The sequence below is a fragment of the Carassius gibelio genome, chromosome B19 (assembly GCF_023724105.1).
Source record: "Carassius gibelio isolate Cgi1373 ecotype wild population from Czech Republic chromosome B19, carGib1.2-hapl.c, whole genome shotgun sequence".
In the NCBI taxonomy this organism is placed as follows: Eukaryota; Metazoa; Chordata; class Actinopteri; order Cypriniformes; family Cyprinidae; genus Carassius; species Carassius gibelio.
In genome coordinates, this window is record NC_068414.1 from 21,124,163 (window position 1) to 21,146,259 (window position 22,097).

The 22,097-nt window shown below is 36.7% G+C and overlaps 1 protein-coding gene across 6 annotated transcripts in view; it reads right to left on the minus strand.

The window, feature by feature from the left end:
- The window catches only part of LOC127979355 (adhesion G protein-coupled receptor B2), a 274,746-nt gene that overhangs the window by 26,180 nt on the left and 226,469 nt on the right, over window positions 1-22,097 (minus strand). For 5 of the 6 annotated variants that reach the window (XM_052584740.1, XM_052584744.1, XM_052584741.1 and 2 more), the window contains exons 19-23: window positions 19,210-19,360; window positions 14,338-14,407; window positions 11,811-11,877; window positions 5,528-5,613; window positions 1,882-1,980 (exon numbers count right to left, since the gene is read on the minus strand). In XM_052584740.1, coding sequence (XP_052440700.1) covers window positions 1,882-1,980; window positions 5,528-5,613; window positions 11,811-11,877; window positions 14,338-14,407; window positions 19,210-19,360 — 473 coding nt within the window. The remainder of the gene's footprint in view (window positions 1-1,881; window positions 1,981-5,527; window positions 5,614-11,810; window positions 11,878-14,337; window positions 14,408-19,209; window positions 19,361-22,097) is intronic. The other variant, XM_052584743.1, reaches the window with a different exon arrangement.

Genomic DNA, 22,097 nt, shown 5'->3' on the forward strand with positions numbered 1-22,097 from the left:
ATTGTGTATTACATTACTAAGTTAACAGTAACACTTTAAAAAAAAAAAACATTTTGCATTTACATTTCCTCCATATGTAGCAGATTTACAAGTTTTTTTGTATTTATTTATTTATTTTTAATAATTTGATGATTTTATTTTGCAGGAAACTAATTTTAAAATGGACCATTTTCATAAGGGAATGACAACGTGATCATGCAGAAGACATAATAATACTAATACTAATACTAATAATCATTTTCTTTTTTCCTTCAATGAACAGATACATACTCAATCCAGTTAGGACACACACTCACTTTATTTGCAAAACAGGCAAAATATTGCTGTTCATAATGCTGAGCGCACATACTAACATGCCCTGATGAATTTCCAACATGTTGCTAATCCTACCGGAGTGTTTTGGTTCTGCATCACGCAGAGCCTATTTAGATAAATATCAGGTGTCAGTAAGGACTGTCCGCCTGAGCTCAGCCAAGCAAGGGCTCACCGCAGCTGGGCATCAATTTAACATCTTCACGCTGCACTGACTCAGTCCCTGCATATGACTGCGATGGGATGGACATTAGCAATGAGACAGAGGAAGAGATTTGATTCTATGCAAATCTTCAGTGTGATTTCTAATGCTCATGTAAGAACAATGCAGACAAGATTGGGCTGGTAAACGTGAAACAGTGTGCCCTCCCCTAACTAACTGTGGAGAAAGAGCGTGGGGTTGGGATGGAGCAGGAACACCGACATCAAAGAAAATGAGGTAATTGGTGGGATTATGTGAACATAGTCCTCCAAACTTCCTTTTGGAAGTCCTCTTTATTAAATTCTATGAATGGAAGTTGTTTTATGGCACCACATACACATGCCCCATATTTATACTCAGATAGCGGAGACAGAAAAGCAGACAACAAGGACAAGATGAGGAAAAACAAAATGACAAAGAGAAAAAGGAACAGAGAAGCGATATCATTCATTTCATTATCATTTCAATGACATGACTCCCTCCAACAAATAGCAGAGAAGAGTCCAATTTATCCAAAGCCAAAAGAGTCAGAGGTGGCCCTTGATCCACGCTCTGGTTCTTTACCTCTTCAAAGAGCACTACCCTCCATGTTTGTGTGTATGTGCATGTATTTGTGTTTTCGAAATGGCTGTCAATTTAACACATTCCTTTTACTTAATAATAATAATAATAATAATAATAATAATAATAATAATAATAAATTTTAATTAATTTATTAATGATATATACAAATATAATTAATATTTAATAAAATGACAGGGTCTTTATTTATTTTTGTATTTTTATTTTTTGCATGGATTTTCCTATCATTAGAACAATTTGGTACAGTAAGTACCACTTCCATGCTTTTGCAAAGTAAATAAACTTCCTCTTTTGTATGTAAACACGTGCTAGACAGACATCTTTGATCACTGCGTTTGTGTCTTGCATATGACACGGTGTCCTAAAAATGCTCAAATTTAAAAAAAGCTACCCTTAAAAAAAAAAAACGCATCTCGAGAACTTGTGTTTTTCCCCTTCCACCGCCAACGCCTTGCATTTTTTTTAAACGAAACCGTGTTCTGTGTTAATGGGCCCCAAGTCTGTCTCGGACACTTTTATAATTCAAAATACATTGCACTGAACAGTGGTTTATGTACACTTATATTTGACAGATAAACAATATATTGATTTCCAAAGCCATCTTTGCTATATCTTTTTAATGATTTGCAAAAGAAAATTATGTAGTCTGCAGACAGGAGGGTGGCTCTTTGAAGAGTTTCTGTTTCTTACTGTCAGTGTTGGGCTCTAGAGATAGAAAAAGAGAGAAAAGAAAGCCACAGAGAAAGAAAGAAAGAGATAAAGAGAGAATATGGAATGAGACTAACATGGCACTGCTGGCGGTAGAGCTGGACAGGGCGGTACTGGAGATCACGCCGCACTTGGAGCATTTCAGGAGCAGCCTGTTACGCGCTTCCAACGGCGGACTTCAGGACCCAATACAGACACACACACACACACACACACACACACACACACACACACACACACACACACACACACACACACACACACACAACGCACACACACATTTATATATATATATATATATATATATATATATATATATATATATATATATATATATATATATATATATATATATATATATATATATATATATTCATACGGGAATATATAGAAGTAGGGAGGTAAAGAGGAATATATATATAAAAAAAAAAACCTCATAAATATCCATCCACACACACACACACAAACGCCACAAAGGTAAAAGGTTTGAATGTAGGATGTAGGGGAATTGAGAATGGAGTGATAATGACAAAACACACACATAAGGAAAGGGAACACAAAATACAAAATAGAGAGGAAAAAAGAAAGAGAAAGAGAAAATTAAAGTAATGCCAAGAAAACAGCATCAAGCAATGATCAACAGCAATGACAGTGAGATCTGTAATGAATGTCACAGCGTGAAAGTAGCTCGCGTGTGTGTGAACGAGAGAGAGAGACGATGATGGCAGGCAAATGAGAAAATGGAGAGAAACACAGTAGAATGCGACCACAGATCATTAACAATCAGCAGATGAGGCAGATGGGAGCTGCAAAGACTAACCTACTTCAGCTGCTCGCTGAAGTGTGTGAGTGTATTAGAGGAGTATTTGTGTGTGAAAACAGGAGAACGGCTGCTGTGGAGAGAAGAATAGTCTCTCGCTGTCGACACACACACACACCTGATACCACCCATGACCCCCTGATTTATGTAAACATTGTTAGAAAGCAGATCAGCATGTCCAGGTTGGTCTCCCTCAGGTCATTAACCAGGAAGTTCAGTTTTTAATGAACCCTGTTACAATCCCCTTCAGCTTTACGAGTAAGAGTCTGAGATGCAAAAGTGGCAAAAAAATGTAAAGGACATTTAATATATATTTTTTTAATCAGGAACAATGGATTATGTATGTGTGAATATGTGAATACAAATGTATTTTGTCTTGTGCCACTGGGAGATTTTCCCACTTTGTTTTAAGTGAAGAAATGTTTAAATTAAGTGAGATTTATGCTAAAACCAACTGAATTGGAAAAATACAAGTTACACCTATATTCGTGATATATTCTTGGGACGTCTTGGGAAATTCCATTTTTTTGGTAAATTATTCTTGTTTTAAGGTCCAGGCTGGGACTTTACATTGACTACATTGTTACAAAAATAATAATACAAATAAATAAATGAAACTCTATTTCACATGAATTCTGTTCTTTTGAACTTTCAATACATCATAGAATCCAATTGTGTACATTGCTGTCTTGGTGCCAGCCAATCACTGCATTGCTGATCATGGTTTCAAGTATGGCTATATCTACCCTTTTTAATGAACATGACAACAGAAAGTCATTTTAGACAACATAATCTAGACATTTTCTTATAATCTGCTAACTTGTTTGAAGAGCCAAATTATCTAGAGATCAGTTATCAGGATTAAAACATCTGTCAAATCATCTCAGATGTATTAAGCAAGGTATGAAGAACAGACCCCAGCACTTCAGCATTGATAATAACAATAAATTTGAAATTAAGACAAACATTTTGTTTTGGCTAAATGGAATTCATTTGTCCAGTGCTTTATAGCTTTAGTGAACAGACATCCTACACTTGACCCAAACTCGACAGTTAAATAAACTCGCTTAACTGTATGGAGAGTAAATAAAATACACAAAACCAGTACATGCATATACTTTATCTCATTTGGTTTTAATTTAGTGTAGGTTCTGATATGCTGATTTAAAGTGTAAAGTCATGTCACATACTTGGAGAAAGTGCTCTGAATATCAGAAATATGGAAATGAAGGGCACTCGGGATCAGCCATTAAGAGAAGAAGCAGCTTATTACAACTGTGGACTTGTGTTTCATTTGCACACACAGCCTTAAAACACAGAAAGCATGATGCTAAATTTAGTTTAGTATTTAATTTACTAAAAAAGACTGTTCAGGAAATATGTCCACCACCTCAATGATAATAATGATAATAATAATAAAGGATTGTGAATAAAATATGATTAAGGTTTCTTGCTAAGGGGGTTTTGCACTTGCAATGCGGTTGCTTATTGGCCCACTTCCAATGATCTGATACTGTGGTCTCTAGATATGGCCTGGGTCCCTCCTTGAGGTCTATTTTATCGCCCGCCAGGTGTAGTCAGATTGCTTTAAAAATTAGTTGGACATAAGGAAACATTCATGCACAATGTCCTAAAACCTACTGTAAATATGAGCAATGAACAATGATGTTTGCTGAACTAAAAAATCATTGCAAAAGCATATGCACTGTATGTGAAAGACAGCATGAGACAGTGTGTGAATATGAAAATGAATGAATTTAAACTCTAGGGCATTTTTATATCAAAGCCACTATCTTAAAAATCCCATAGTTAGCCATTGCAACTCCCAATATGCATACATCTCCGCTCTACATAAACATTACAGAAGAAAAAGGTGGAAAAAAGACAAATCAATTAGGGCAAAATTGCAGAATGTACTCTTGCCTGGAGGGATTACAAATAGCCAGTCATTGGATTAGCTCAGATCTCTGATTAGCCTCTCATTCAATTAGTAAGACCCACAGTTTCCTGCCAAGACGTCGGTGTGGTGGTCCACCAAAGCAATGCCACATATCTAAATGACAGTTTTACAGCGTACACTCAATGCGGAGAGGCTATTGGTAGCTATTAGATGCACTAATTCAGTTGCACTGTGAGCATTAAGGCTGCCTCATGCCTTCAGTATAGAACTAGTGAAAACATGTTCATGCATGACAATGAGCTTGACAGGAGTTGAACCGTGAGCTCATTTTAAACAATGTAGAGCACTTATCTTTGCTTAAAAATGGGGGTTTCTGATGTAGCCTTAGTTTAATTAAAGACGAAGGGCTGGGGGAATGCTCTTGAAGTTCCCAGGTAGGGGATTCATGGAGCGCAATGGGAATATTCAATCTCTCAGTGCGATTTAGCCTCTCGTTTGAGGTGAGGGATGTGGGGGTCCACTCATTAACACAAGTGTTTAATGGATCGCTCTGCTTTGTGTCCAATCAAACAAAGGCAAAACAGAACAAACGTTTTAAAAGCACAAGGGCTCTTTGATCCTGTCAGTATATGCAGTTACATGAACAATGAATATACACTTAGCTAATGACAGAGCTATCAGAGGACTAGACTGAGGTTAGCGGGCCAGCAAATCAATACAAGTCCATTAATGAAGCTGTCATATCTTGGCTTTCAGTCTGATGTTTTTCAACTTTTAGTGGGTGTGTGTGTGTGTGTGTTTGTTTGTGTGAGAGCGAGAGAGAGCGAGAGATAGAAAATGAGTGACAGAATGAGAAAGAGAGAGAGTGCATGGGTAATTTATTTCACCCATACAAATACTTGACAAGATATTTTCAAACCTTCGGCTAGTGGTAAATGAGTGACTTGGTACAAATCCAGAAATAGATGAGTATCACATAGTCATCATTTTGCCCTTCACTTACCCTGCTCTCTGCTTCTTGGATTTGTCTGAGATACCATCTCTAGACATGAGCTTGTTGAAGACCACTATCCCAATCAGCATGTTCACCTGCAGGAAAGAGATAGAAGGTGTGTTATTTGTTTTGTTAGAACCATCATGATTCATGTGGTGAGAGCAATGTTGTTTGTTAGCAAAAGGGTTCTGCTCCATTCAGAACTGAAACAAGGATGCCTTTTAAACTCAAACAGACAGACAGACAGACAGACAGGCAGACAGACAGACAGACAGACAGACAGACAGACAGACAGACAGACAGACAGACAGACAGGCAGACAGGCAGACAGATAGATAGAACGAAAGACAGACAGACAGACAGAAATCTAAGTGGAATAAAATTATTTAGTACTTTTGGCCAGAATTTAATATAGATAAACTCAGGGTAGTGTGACAATAAAGCATTGTTGCATGGTGACATTTAACCCTGGAGCATTTATAGCAGTGGCTCTCTAACAGCGTGTGACAGGTGTTGTAGATTTAAGTCTGGAAGCAAATGAGCAGGTGGGATCATGAAGGAACAGTAATGCCCCCATGTCTCTCACCCACTCTCTCTCTCTCAGCAGATTGTTGTCCAGTCCGCTTCAGCCAGCTGCCCACTGGACAGCACTGAAGAGGAGCTTAGACAAAGGCCATAGAAAGACCACACACACACACACACACACACACACACACGTGCCACTGACACAGGATTTGAGCCAAGCCTATACTCTTTATCTTGTATTACAACAGGAGGGCATATGGTTGTAGGTCACAAGACTGACAATCTCTTCCTGTTAACTGACACCTGACTGCTTTATACCAGCACATGAACAGTGACCACAGCAGCTGCATTCAACTTTGTTAAAGCAGCAGTCTATTGCACAAAAAAAAAAAACAACAACAACAACAAAAAAAAAAAACACCTGTACTGGATTTGATTTGAAACCCATAATAACATGCATTTAGTACAATGTTGTTATGATGCTTACACTGCTAAGCTTAAGTGGAACACATACTGTACAGTCCCTCCAGAAAAGCGCAGATTTTTTGGTGATTGTTGCGGGAAAAAATCCTTGATTTTGCGGTACGTTTTCTAAAAAAATGCGATGGAATATGCGGGATATTTTTGCAATTTTATGCAATGAAATTGTGTGAACTTGCAAAAACTGCAGTTTGATGAAAAAGAGAAAAAAAGGTGATTCCTAGAGCTGTAGTCAAGTCCGGCTTTGTCGAGTCCAAGTCAAGTCCAAGTCCAGGACTAGTCGAGACCGAGTCAAGACCGAGTCCAAAGAGGTTCGAGTCCAAGTCAAGTCCAAGTCCAAAAGTTTCGAGTCCAAGTCCAAGACCGAGTCCAAATGAAAGAAAAAAGGGTCCTCTTCAAGACCACATACTTAACTTCTGATAATGTTTGTGATGCGAGAGAAAGCATATCTCCTATTCTAAGAAAATCATTTTACATTATTATTTGTAATGATCAAAAAGCATGTGCAAAGTAACAACTCTGTAGGACAGGGGTCTCCAAACTACATCCTGGATGGCCAATGTCCTGAAAAGTTTAGCTCCAACTGGCCTTAAAACACCTTGAAGATTAGTGTGTCTAGTAAAAGCTTGATTAGGTTCAAGTGTGTATAATTAGGGTTAAAGCTAACAGGGGCGTTAAACAAGATCCTGGGCCCTATGCATAGGCAGTCCTGATGGGCCCCCATGCCCCCCACCCATGAAAATATCCAGGTAAAAAATATATATTTCAGATTCATACTTTTCAAGGGCCCTCTCTTCCTTTGGGGCCTTGCTAATGAGTACTGGTTTTACCCCCAGTCCGACCCTGGGAGCTAAACTTGGATAAACAAACAAAGTTTGGAACTGTAAGGTCAAATAATTTTTATGTACTTTATTTTTTGTTGACATTATATCTGTGGTCAAAATGTATATGACTATGCCTAATTGGCACAGTGCACAGACACACGCAAAGCTCGGGATATGACAAATGCGCGCAGCAAGGCTAGAATGGATACGTTTGGCTCTACTGGACATGCGCACATAAATACAGCGAAATTTTTGTCATACTGTGCTAGTGCTTGCATAGACTACTCGGCGCTGTTGGAAACAATCGACTACTCCAGCATGCATTAACCATAATGCATACAAAGTGTTTGCAAGTGCGACGTGAATTTTAGAATTACAATATTGCGTGGAGCTGTTACTATATGACCTTATCTATGTTGCATGTAAAAATAAAATATGTAATGTAATAATTAGGGTTGTGCCTGAAGCCGAATACCTTATTCGGAATGGCACGAATAATGGCTTAAAAAACGAATGACGCTCAAGGAATAATTTTGCCTGAATACTCGGCTGAAGCTGACACAGTCTGGTGTTTGCTAGATAACAGGTGAGCCAGGGCATCAGCGCCAGAAGTGAATGAATGTAAACTTTATGAGTGAAAAGATCGCAAATCAAACACCGCATTGTTGTCGCCTCTCTGTTTATCTCTCAGAAATCAGAGCGTTGCAAGAGGAATTTTACCTATAATAATACATCATAGCTACACGTTATATTATTTGTATATATTTAAAAGGCATATATTGAAAGCTTAGGCTACCATGATACGAATGAATGGAATAAGAACAGCGCGCTCGCCAATCAAACAGCCGCGCTGCGCGTCTCAGTCTCTCAAAAACCAAACCAGTTCTCTCTCAAGAGTAGGCTAATAATCAGCTTCGATACGGATACATTGTCTACTTGTCCTACATGTTTGCATCTTTACCTTTTGCTGGTTTGCGCGGCACACACACATTTGTTTAGTGAAGTTCATTAACATTAAGACTCGCTCAAAGTGTTCTGCGTAATGAGAATGTGTGCATTGAATAGATTCAGTCGTGTTCAAATGATCACTAAACGTTTGTCATGACATCTCTCTGCTTGCATGATAAATATTATTTTAGAAATTAATAATTATTTCAGTTTAACACGACATACTTGTTCAGTGATAACTACGAAAAAATATATAAAAAGTCATAACAGTCTTGTCAAGTAACTGTACGATGTTGTATCCGAATGCAGATAGGAAAAATTTTGTGATTGTTACAGATACAAATACTGGCTGTTACATGAAAATGTAAATATGTAATGTCATATATAAAGTTTTTAAAATTTACATATGTAATTGTTGCATAACGCTATACATTAATACGCGTTTATTGATAAAAAAAAGGCTATCTAGGTGTAGACGTGAATAAAACACAATCTAACAGGTAGAAAATTAAATTGGAAACATCTAAACTTTTCAGGTCGCAGTAAGTGCACCACTGGTCATGCACATCCTTTCCCGGAACAATACTGAAAGCTAAGGCAAGATGGAGAAACAGATTATCATAGTTGTACAAGGATAGCCATTTTTTAAATGAATCTATTAGCAGAGCTACTGAAAGTGATTTTAAGTGCTGGAATTCCATTTATTCTTTGCTGAAACTTCTGCGTCATCATGGAGAGCGGGTCATGGTTGCCCAGCAACAGCAGACGCCACTGGAGCGCAAGCGCAGGCTACTGAGTGCTTTGGAAATAAGGAGAGCGGCGCGCCACACGTTTTCAGTCGTGACATCATTCAAATGTGGTTTTGTTTTGAAGGAGAAATTTTTTATTTTATTTTTTTGCTGGACTCGGTCGAGACCAACTAGAAGACTTGGCGAGTCCAATGGCCAAGTCCGAGACAAGTCCGAGTGCAAATGCAACGAGTCCGAGACAAGTCCGAGACGACAGAAAAATGTCTCGAGTCCGGACTCGAGTCCAAGACCGGACTCGAGTACTACAGCCCTAGTGATTCCTCCAACACCTTTTTCTCATTAGGCTACTACCTTAATTACTTATTACCTCCTATGATAAGCAAGCATATTAAATCACAGAATATTTAAGTTGCAATCTCTTACTGCAACGTAAATTATTTTACATACTACTAATATAATTACAACTGTAAGTTTTTGGTACTGTTCTGTAACAAAAAAAGTGCAATCTTACAACTGTAAAGTTGCATCAACTTCTGAATGAAACTACAACAGTGTTAGTAGCCTAGTGAGAAGGGTGTGGGGGGAATCACCTTTTTTTCTCTATTTCATCAGTTTTCGCAAGTTCTTGCAATATAATTTGGCTCCACTGTCATGTAACAAATCGGGAAACTGCTTCGCGCTTTCTTTTGAGCTTATTTTTGTTGGCAAATAAGAATGATTTGCACGCTTCAAGTTTCACCCTGGTTTCACCACGGGGTTTGCAGATGATGTTCACATCACGTAATTACGTCACTTCATAAGATTCCCATGGCAATCGGAGGAAAATGGCGCTTAACGCGTGTGAAGTAAACATTTTTCAACTTTCTGCTAATATATATGTGAGTTTTTTTGCAACGAAAATACAGGGATTATGAAATCATGCCAGCCCCGCATATTTTGCTTTCGGAAATCTGCAATTTATGTGGCAAAAGAGCGGTGTATTTGAAAAAAATAAATATGCGGCCTTTGGCTGATTATGCATTAAATCAGGCGATCGCATAATCGCGTTTTTCTGGAGGGACTGACTGTAGGTAATATTAAGTTAATACTGTAGGTTAACATTTAGATTTGTAAGAAAAAAAATGGTAACACTATAATACATTTAATTATGGACAAGTTAATTTACAGCTATCATTTAAATGTTTGGGGTTAGTAAGATTTCTGTTTAAAAAAGCCTCTTATGCTCACCTAAGCTGCATTTATTTGATAAAAAATATAGTAAAAAGACTAATATTAAATAGTATTTCAGTTTAAAATAACTGTTTTCTATTTTAATATTTTAAGATGTATTTTTTATATAAATTTAGAACTTTACTTAATTCTTCAGTGTCATATTATCAAGATATTATTGTGATCCACAGCTGTGTTTTTGTTTAGTGATAGTTGCTCACGAGTCCCTTGTTGGTCCTGAACAGTTAAGCTGTCTGCTATTCTTCAAAAACATCCTTCAGGTCCCACAAATTATTTGTTTTTCCAGCATTTTTGTGTATTTGAACCCTTTCCAACAATGACTGTAGGATTCTGAGATCGATCTGAGGACAACTGAGGGACTCATGTGCAGCTATTACAGAAGGTTCAGACACTTACTGATGCTCCAGAAGGAAAAACAATGCATTAAGAGCCAGGGGTTTAAACTTTTAATGAGAATTGAGATGTGTAAATATTTCTTATTTTGCCTAAACATCATATTTTTTTTTTCATTTAGTCCTGCCCTTCAGAGACTAGATAATTATATAGTTACATGTTTTCCAGAAGTCAAAATAATTTAAATTAACCCTGATCTTCAAATTCAAAATGTTTTCACCTACCAGCTCTTAATGCATTGTTTCTCCTTACTGACCCCAGAGTTTTGAATGGTACTGCATTTTGTTCATAATACATTTACCGCAATTTGTATTCATTTATCAACATTTTATAAATTAGATGTTGAGATAAATAAATAAATAAATAAATAAATACTCTAAAAGTATTATTCATTGTTAATTCATGTTAGCTTTTCTGTTAAGTAATGTTTTACCCAATTGTTATTGAAAAATATATTTTGAGATGAAACAATAATCATCTGGACCCAAAAAAGACCCCTGTTGAAAAACCCTGCACTGAATGAACACTCAGCCTGTTCATTCTGCTTTGGAGAGCATACCAAGTCCACCATCCAACCTACCAAGTCTAACATGTTTACGAGTGCTGTTGGTATTCCCATCATGCGAGGCGCTAGCTTAGACAATAGGTCTTCCGTTTTACTATTTGCTAGAGGCAAGATTAATTATTTTTCCATTAATTAGATTTGCCTCTCCAAGGAGGGAGCCAGCATCTCCAGATGCCCAAATCTCATTTGCAGTTGTTTGTTTGAGTGGGCCGCTTCACGACACCACCAAGAAACAAACAACGCAAATCACATCTGACCATGAAAAACAATGCAAACATCTCACAGAAAACACACAGCACCTGAAACTGGGGCTTGTGGATGATACACACACACACACACACACACACACACACTTTGGTTGCTTTGGGCTAAGCTCATCAAGTTCACTCGTGAATTTTAACCTGACACACACTGATGAAAAATACACACATTTGAAATGAGGCAGGCCTCAACTCTAATCTCATTCGTGATTTTTCTCTTCGACTGCCGGCCTGATATATTTAAAATGCATATTAAAGTGGGTGGAGCTCATGTTGGTTAAATCTAGCCAATGAAAATGCAGAAAGTCTGAAACCTACCAGTACAATGACAGCAGCGGGGCCGACAAATGCATACAGCAGCCCTCCTTCCAGAGACAACCAACAACTGAAGATGAGAGAAAGAAAGAGATACAGTGAAATATAAACACTGCAAATCACAAGCCAGAGTTGAGAAAATCTTCATCTTACTACTTGATTACTGGAAATGTCATATTGTTAAAGTGCTTTCATTGCAGAGACCAAATAAAAGACAGATACAGATATTGCCTGTTAAAATTCTTCACAAACATGCAGCTTAACAAAAGCTGGAAGGTCATACTTTATAGATGAGCATTTTTAATCATGATTTTAATAGAGCTATTTCAATATTTGCAAATGTTCTGGTCAAGTGCAATCAAACAGATTTCAATTTATTTTGTATTCTGGAGTCCTTGTGAAATGTCCTCTGCGAAAAGATCATAGACGTATGCTCTCAATCATGCATACGTCTGTAGAGAAGAGAGCCTGTGAAGTAAGCAGGCTGTTACTGAGCCCGGCGGTGAGGTTATCTGAGGCTGCTGACTTCTTGGCAGTGTTTCCAAAATGTGTCCTTTGGTTTGAGGGGAATCCATGTGTCAGACGTATCCAGTTAATGCGCTCAAAGGCCACCATTGTTTTCAGCTTTTAGTCAGGGAGCCCCCTGGTTGAAATCAATTGCTTAGCAGTGCAGTAAAGACAGAAACCATTATATACAGAGCAGCAGAAAATGGCCACCACTTTGTGGGAATCCATATGAACAGAGGAAGTAAAAGACTTTCTGAGGACTCTCTGACCCTAGATTATTGTTAAAAATAATTCCAAAGTAGAAGGCCAACATTAGGCAGCATACACTCACAAAAACACCACATTTCTTGTGTTTGTCTGTGCATCAAAGATGAAATCATATCCGTTGGTAAAACCTTGGCTATTTTCAGACTTGGATTTGGATTTCAAATATATATATTTTGGTCACACTTCGACACGTTCCACTTTGGTCCAATTCAGCTTTTACCTAAAATAAAACTAAAATAAAAATAAAAAAATAAATCCTGATTTGCTCCTTTGTTAAGTTTAGATACTGTGTAAGATTAGGGATGTAGAATATGGTCATGCAGAATATCTCTATACTTAACTATAACCTATTATTTGTTCATTATTCTCTTGAAATGAAAATTAATTATGATATTTTGATAAAAAAAAAATAATAATATATATATATATATATATATATATATATATATATATATATATATATATATATCAAATTCATCTTTCTTAGAATTGTGAAATTCTATATAGTGGAATCAAATGTGTCATATATATTGCAATAAATGTAAAACGCGATTTTCTTCAGTTTCACTTACAATATTTTTTTAGGCTTGTCATTTATGCTAAATGTTTATTTTATTATTCTTGTTCTGCTCTGAATACTAGTAAACTTAAAGGGTCTACGTCACGATGTGGGAAGATTTGCATAACACTGCCCAAATGTTCATGCAAAGAAAGAAGCCATAACTTTGATTCTAGCTGTTGCCTCTGGTGCCATGTTATGAAGATGCTGTTTCGTTTGTTAAAGAGAAAACACTTTGTTTGGCCTTCCAAAAGAGAACCCAACTAGAAATCAGTGGTTAAGTTGTATTTACAACACCGTTCCAGAACAGTTCAACCCAAATATTCAGATGTGTGCAGCACATTTAATGGAGGACATTTTCCTGATCCTGGGAGAGTAGAATACAATGCCGGCTGATCTGACTCACAGTCTGTAAGTATGTTTACATATTTAAAGGATTTGCCACTCATGATTCAAACGCGAGTTTTGAGCAGTGTAGAGTAGAGCTTGTTGTTTGTCGTTTCTCAGATCACAAATGCAGACATGGGTTTATGTCTAAGCGGTGCGATGCCACACAACGTGTAAAAATACAGTATAAGTCATTATAATCAGTAAGTATGTCCCCACTGGATGAAAAACAGCTTGTTTGTTATGGGTTTCATTGTTTTTGGTCTTGTTGCGTTACATCACGCGAGCACACCTCACTTCTCAGACCGATGAGCCTTGTAAAAAACAGTGTGTTTCAGAAAGCCGAGGCATATGAGAATAATCTACAGTATGTGGAAAATAATGTGTTTTTGAACCTTAATCTGCTTAAACACATTTCATTACACCAAATACACAAAATAATGTTCTTTTTAGCAACATATGACCCCTTTAAATGATTAATTTTGTAGTGAGGGGAATTCAATGCATTTTTATAGTGGTTGTTTTGTTTTATTTACCAGTATTTTAAATTATTCTGAATGTAATTTACAGAAAATCCAAAATTACCCACTACCCATTTTACCAAGTACTCTGTGATCATACAAAATTACTATACTATATAAATATATTGATGTATTTTAGATGTACTGTAGGTACTTCTGTATTTATTTTAACATCCAGAGACTTGACTGAATCTTGACATAATGTAACCCTCAAAACAGAACCAGAACAATGTTTTAATGTTACATATATGCGTTCTTTAAGAAACTGTGCTGCATCAGTGATACTTACTAACTTGGCGTGCCGTAACCTCTGGCCCGGGTAAAACCCACAGATACAGCGACCACAAGGGCTGGAAGACCTGAAAGATAAAGCTTATGATAAGAAAAGAGGGAAAATACAACCCACTGAAATTGAAAAGTTTTTTAAATTAGTATTTTAATGCAAAATGTAGTGGCAAAGTTGATTGAATTTATTCACTAATAAAGAATATTGAGTTGAAATTCTGAAAAAAAAATTAAATAAAATTGGCAATTTGAATATTGACATGCAGTGAAAGTTAAGAGATTTTATACATTTAGCCTGCAAGATAAAATTGCACATCACGTATAATAACAGAGGACAAGCACTGCTAAAAGGAAAGTTAAGAACAGAAAATGCGACCTAGAATTTTTTATTTTTTCAGAACCATTAATGGCAAATGGCCAGAGGCTGGAGGGGAAGTTAGCTGAAGTAATCTCCTCTCACACTGGTGACTTTCTGTAGCTTGTGCCCTTTTCATGGACAAATGCACATGGCATACAGGTACACCATTCCCCCTGTGCGCAGTGCCCTCCCAGACCCCAGACAAGCTACTTTAGCAGAGAGCAATTCCCATGGGTCTCAGTGTATGTATCTTTTTTCATGAGGCCGAAGAGTAGCAGTGTAAACGTTCCTGTCTGTGTTCTCTAAAAGCGCTCCACAGGGCAAGTACACAGAGCAAGCACTGTGACCCTCTTATAGAAAAACTGAGAATGCTAGCTGAAACCAAAAAGCTTTAATGACGTATAGTATAATGACATTAAATGCACATTACTGTGTTTTGCTTCAGGAGTTAGTTTTCAAATGCATATGTTTCAAATGTTTCAGTTCAGAATTCCAAGGGCACAAAGTGTAAAATAACATGGTCAGTACAGCCAATTTGTTTTAATTAAAGAGCAGGTCATATGGGCTTTTGAAAAATATATCTTTGGCAATTTATAACATAGCAATTAAAATGGAAACAATCTGCAAAGGTGTTAATCAAAAAAATGCATGATAAATAAAGATGTTTTCTCTCAAAAGGAATCGCCTAAACAAGTCATCATATTTTCAAATCTTTTGCCTGTAACCAGTATATGTCACTTGGTAACACATTTGCATAATCCCCGCCTGCCCACAAAATACAAACAGAGTCTGACCTGCCCATAAACACTTCTGTTATTAGTGTGTTTACATCAAGATGAGATAACTCTGTGTTCAAGGATACCACAGAAATACAATTCAAACTTTTTGTTGTGTGCTGTCATTTAACTGAGGACTGCTTCTCTATTCTTGGCTTTTCATCTTTGTTGGCTTCTAATCTTCTTTGTTTCTGACTAACAAGCATCTCCAAACCACAACCTGTAAGTACGATTGATAGGTTGTGTGTACAATATCAGCTGAGCGCTCAAAATGTCAAATTTTTGTGCCAATGTGTGATGTATACCTAGTGCAGCTTTAGGTTTCCATGTAAAGCACAATATTACTATTATTCTTACTGAAGTAGTTCTGATAATTCGCTGTGAACCTAAGAATGTGTCGATTTATGTAGACTGACATTGCTCTAATTACTTCATGTAAAAATAAAGAATGTAGTGAAGCACACATTTTATAATCATATTGAAATTTCCTGTTTATTTTGCGGCACTGGCAGTTATAGTGTTAATGCGGGAGATACGAACGGATGTTAGGCTGGTCCACCTGTGATACAGCTGTCCTGGATTATAAATTAAGACCGCGTCTTTTGTCTGTTGTTCTTAGAATATTAAAGTAGACATATTTTGGTATACAATCTGTATTGTTTCATCAGTTACTCACGTTAGCACTTTGCTAACGTACCCCTCATTATCATTTTAAGTGTTCACAGTTTAGCAGATAAACTTTAGCTGTGGGCATGATTCACTTGAATAAGTGTTTTTGTATTTTCAGTCATTATTGTAAGAATGGATTGGCGCACTATATTATTGTTTTTTTTTTTTTTAAAGTAAATTGTCAATAGCAGTGCTTGTAGAGAAGGCTTATGGAAGGGAGGGGTTTGCTCCGAACTTGCTTGGAACGAATATTTTCGAAATCAGTGGCAAATGCCTCTAATATTAAATGTATTCTGACTTTAATTACAATGTTTTCTGACTTAAACTTTATATATACATGTTTATATAGAGAGTGATAAAAGAAAAAAATGAAAGAATGAATGTGACATGCAGTAAGATTATGTAAGATTATATAATTATATATAATATTATACAATTGTTTATAATATTATATATAATATATTATTATATATATATAATATTAATATTATATATATATATATATATATATATATATATATATATTTGTATTTTCTTTGCAAGATTCTATATAATATAAAATGTTCATGAATGTAACCCCCCCCCCCCCCAAAAAAAAGGTAAAAAAAATAATAATAATAAAAAAAATTAAAATAATTAAAAAAAAAACCCCTGCATTTTACTGTTTAGTATACGACAGTAAACACTATCTAACCATTAGGCCACGGGAAGTCGTGGCCTAATGGTTAGAGGGTTGGACTCCCAATCGAAGGGTTGTGAGTTCTAGTCTTGGGCTGGACGGAATTGTGGGTGGGGGGAGTGCCTGTACAGTTCTCTCTCCACCTTCAATACCACGACTTAGGTGCCCTTGAGCAAGGCATCGAACCCCCAACTGCTCCCCGGGCGCTGCAGCATAAATGGCTGCCCACTGCTCCGGGTGTGTGCTCACAGTGTGTGTGTGCATTTCGGATGGGTTAAATGCAGAGGACAAATTCTGAGTATGGGTCACCATACTTGGCTGAATGTCACTTCACTTTTCACTTTCACACTTTTATCATAGCTAAAGACCTTTTCAGAATGATGTTTCCCATCTTAAGACTGAGGAAGGTGTACTTATTGGTCCTTGATTACACTTACATGTACAGGGACCTTTACTTTGTAAAATCCCATCCTCCCTCTCCTCCCGGTGTGTGTGAGGGCTTCCTGGCCTCTCCTGCTGGTGTCATCCCTATTGTGTTTGCCATCACAGTCAGGGAGGCCAGCTTTAACTCATGTGCTAATTAGACCTATCCATTCTTCTCGCTCTATGTCTGTGTGCCACGTCCACACATAATGAGCTGTCCTCTGAAATATTCATGTAATTAACAATGCTCTGATTAACTCTGGAAATTAAAGGCAATTAGAAAAACTCCGGTTTAGAGAACAGGATTGAAAGACGTAGGAAGGGAGGGGATGAACGGGATCCAAATGTGGCTCTGGAGGAAGCAGCGCACAATGAAGGAACATGAGTTTGCTCTGGATTCAAGCTGTGATCCTTTCATACTGTAACCTGCGGGGGGAGGGAGGGTCAAAGTTTGGATAGCTAGAATAGTCAGTTGGCTCCTTCTGGTCAATTCTGTAAACATACTACACTATGTGGGCAAAATAATGTTTCTTTGTGGATGGCCATTCAAAAGGAGCTGTATGTTGTAATAATTAACTTTTCCAGCAGCATAAAAAAAAAAAAAAAAAATATATATATATATATATATATATATATATATATATATATATATATATATATATATATATATATATATATATATATATATATATATATATATATATATAAACTGAGACACAAACAGAAATCTTAAAAATATCAAATCTTTATATAAATGTAATATAATATAATTAGGGCTGGTAAATTATTATTATTTTTTAATCTAATTAATTACAGGATGTGGTGATTAATTAATCAAATTAATTGCACATAAAATTTGTTGAATTTACTCTGAAAAGATAATTTAACATTTGCACTCGTGTGATATTGCACTTAGCCTACTTCTTGTGTAATATTTCTTAACTTTGTGAAGTAAATATGAGACAAAATTTCAAACAGGGGCATTTTGCCCCATATCTTGAATTTAGGGATATTCTCTAGGCTCCATCACACAGTAAGTTGTTGCCCTGCCTCATATTAGTTATCGATCGACTTTATGAAATGGCAGATGATCCACATAGGTCTGGGGCAGGGCAAGTGCGTTAAATGCGTTAATAATTTTAACGCATAATTTTTCTCCATAATTAATTAATCTAATTAGCATGTTAAATTACCAGCCCTAAATATAATATATCTTACAACAGACAGGGTATAATGCAGGCAAAAATAAATAAATAAATGTGTCACTGGTGAAACACACACACAAACGTTCCACTGTTATTTATTTAACCAGTAAGTTCTGACAAAGAGCCCAGTCACATTAGATAGATAGATAGATAGATAGATAGATAGATAGATAGATAGATAGATAGATAGATAGATAGATAGATAGATAGATAGATAGATAGATAGATAGATAGATAGATAGATAGATAGATAGATAGATAGATAGATAGATAGATAGATAGATAGATAGATAGATTTTGAGTAACATGAGTGATACTTTTTGGACATCCAAGTTAGAAATCTACCACTTCCCTGAGGGCGACAATGATATTCCACAATATCTGTAAAGGGCATCTATGAATTAATGGAACTGATAGTGGATCAATAAGTTACAAAAGAAGTATGCGTTTTCTACTGCAAGTGCTTGAATGTCCTTTCAGATCCCACCAGTGTTAAGATGGCTGCACACAATGCATTTCTAATCAACCATCAGGCATCTATGTTTTGTAATACAGAAGTAACATTGAGCTTCTGTGGCATGCTTATGGTGTGTCATTGGGCTCCACTAAAGCACATAGACATTGCAGATAATCTGATGTGACTGAATTGATAAGAGCTGGCATGTTATACTCCTATGGATTAAAAAAAAAACTGAAGCTGAAGCATTACAATAACATCACTTTTGACCTTCAATGTTAGTTTCTGGTGTGTGTGCGGGTGTCCTACCCCAGCCCAGGCACAGGAAACGCTTGCGAATGAGGCGGGACCTCATCTTGCCAATCACAGCCAGGTAGGACTGCCATGCCTCTGTCAGCACCCAGCAGAAAGAGGCCAGAAAGAAGAAGTGCAAAAAGGCAGCAGTAACAGTGCACAGTCCCTAGAGACAAAAGAGAGAAGAAGAAAGTAAATGGGAGTAAGAAATGATGAAAAAGATGTGAGAGAAAGCAGAGGAAGCAAACAGAGGTGCAAATGGCTCCCAGCTGTACGTTATTGAAGCCGAGAGAGAGAGAGAGAGAGAGAGAGAGAGAGAGAGAGAGAGAGAGAGAGAGAGAGAGATGAAGTGATTGAGAAGGAGAAGTGGGAACGAGCAGTGGACATTAACGAAAGTCCATTTGGAGAGAAAGTGACTTGGTTCAACTGTGGTTTGAAAATGAGCTCTAACTACGAATCCTGTCTAGGCTTTTTTTCCTCGAGACACTACTTAAAAAGTGAAAATGGGTTAGTTACAAGTTGAATAGTATCTCAGGAAAAATGGCAGGCTGGAATTAAAGAAAAGTGTGATTTAAGTAAGCGGCGAAAGCAAATGAGTAGCGGTAAGCAGAGTATCTCGCTGACGTTTTATACAATAATGAGGTGCATATTCTAATGCTAAACACCGGCCTGCTCAGCAAATGACCCAGGAAATGAGAAGGATTTCACACCATTTATGGTTTCCGAAATTAGCCTTATCTGTACTTTCTTAAACTAATGCCGAATATGAGAATTTACTGAAGTATTAAGTCTGGGTCGAGGGGGAAGGGGTCCTCCTTGCGGTTTTCTTTGCAGCTAAGAGTGACAGGTTGGATTTGAATGGCAGCACTTATTTCTCAGGTACCTCTGTAGTGTTCCTCATTGAGAATGTCACAGCTGACATAAAGCTGAGCCTCTTGCACCTTCCATGTGTCTGTCTGCAGCACGTGCCTGCCTGACTTTCTCAAATTATATCGTGGCCATTTACATGTCATGACAGGCTGGAAAGAGAACAAACAGCAGTTACCTGTACCACAGACAGACGAGTATCTCTATGGAGTCTGGGATCCAAGGTTAAGTGACATTCAGAACTCAATAATTATTCTTTTTTTATGGTACCCTCATTACATGTTACATGCACTTACTACATTAATGCATAATTACATGCAAGTAACCCTAAACCAAACTCGAATCCTAACTCTAAGCATATAGTGCAGTAGGTGGCCAACCAGAATGTGCTTTCTACCGCCGTGAATGCTGCTGCCACCGCGGCTGCAAAGTGCATTTGCAACTTTTGACCGCTGAGTGTCACTTTAACCAGAAGTTATCAAACAAACGAATCAAAGCACATTTAAGAAGCCGTCAGCTTTGCCTTCCTGTTGTGTTACATTTGACTGCTGCAGTCGTCAGAAAATTAAAGAAAAACACTGTAGTTAAAATATTTAAATTGCAAAATGTGAAACTGCAATCTTATTCGCAGCATTTTATTATTATTTTTACAATAATATCTAACCTAACCTGTTTTGTATCTGTATTATTTAATGTAAAAGAGATTTATTAAAACAATCAAAATCAACGAATTGGAGCGGCATCAGCTGTTAGATCATTTTAAAATGTCAAATAGCCTTTAATTTACAGGTTATAACTGTATCTGCCTCGGTTGTAGACTTGTGAAGATTTTTATTTTTAATGTGGATCCCATACTGTAACTTAAAATAAAAGTGCTCTATTACTATTTATATTCAAGTTTTTGTACTGAAAATTATTAATGTGCATGCATGACAAGGAGGCGCCCTCGCGATCATTTGTTTATTAATAAATAATTCAAATGTCTCCTTTTTCACAATTATTAGGCCACATCTGCCTGTGCTTAATGCATGTGCTTGAGCGCGGAATATATTAAGGTTCATTATGGATTAGACTGTGTTAATTTAATATAAACGTGCGATTCGTTGAATAATGACAAATGAATGACTAGTAACAAAAAAAATCTTACGACGGGGCAGACCTATCAAATAGCTTCAAGACATCTCTGTTAAAGTTTTTAAAGCATTTTACACGTGTTTGCATAAACTCTGCTTTCAGAACGGTCCGTAATGGAAAGATGCCTTTGTATTGATTTTTACTCTGAAATACAAAAACGAAAATTTAAATAAAATTTATATTTTATGTTTATGAATGGTCAACCCTTCTACATTCTGCAGATATTGTTTGGGATTTAGAAAAAAACAAAAACAAAGATATGGTTCAGTGTATTGGTAATGATTGCATTCTGTGAGAAATTATATTTCAGGTTTTGACTAAATTAAATCATGAAATCGCCCAATAATGAAACTAAAAATAATTATGATGTCTTGGGACAGTTTCTTATTACTACAATATATTTTTACATTTGTATTGCCAAAACAACTGCAGCGTTGCAATTAAACTGAAGAACTGAAAATAGTACAAAGCAGCAAAGGCTTTAAGGTTAGAACAAAAGTTTTAGTCTTTATGTCAGATGCGCGTCTCTTTCGCCAGATTCTTTGTCTCTCTTTCAGAAACGCCTTATCTCTGCTGAGATAAAACAAACCATATTATATTGTATGTAATACTCTGTAGGCCTATGCAGTTGCAAAACTTGCAAAAGCTAAACCAAACGAGGCATTTGTCTTAAAACCAGTCTGATCTCACTGCAATTCATACATATTTTACGAGGTGGATAATTCATATGAATTTGTATGACCTCTTTCATATAAATTCCTACGATTTGTGCTAAATCGTACAGACACTCGGACTAAACCTGTTCTGCAAGTCATCAGGCCCTCATCAGGCACTGTCCATATGAAAGAGCAAGAGATTCACACCTTTATTTTTCAACCCCCACAAGCTATACAAGAACTACC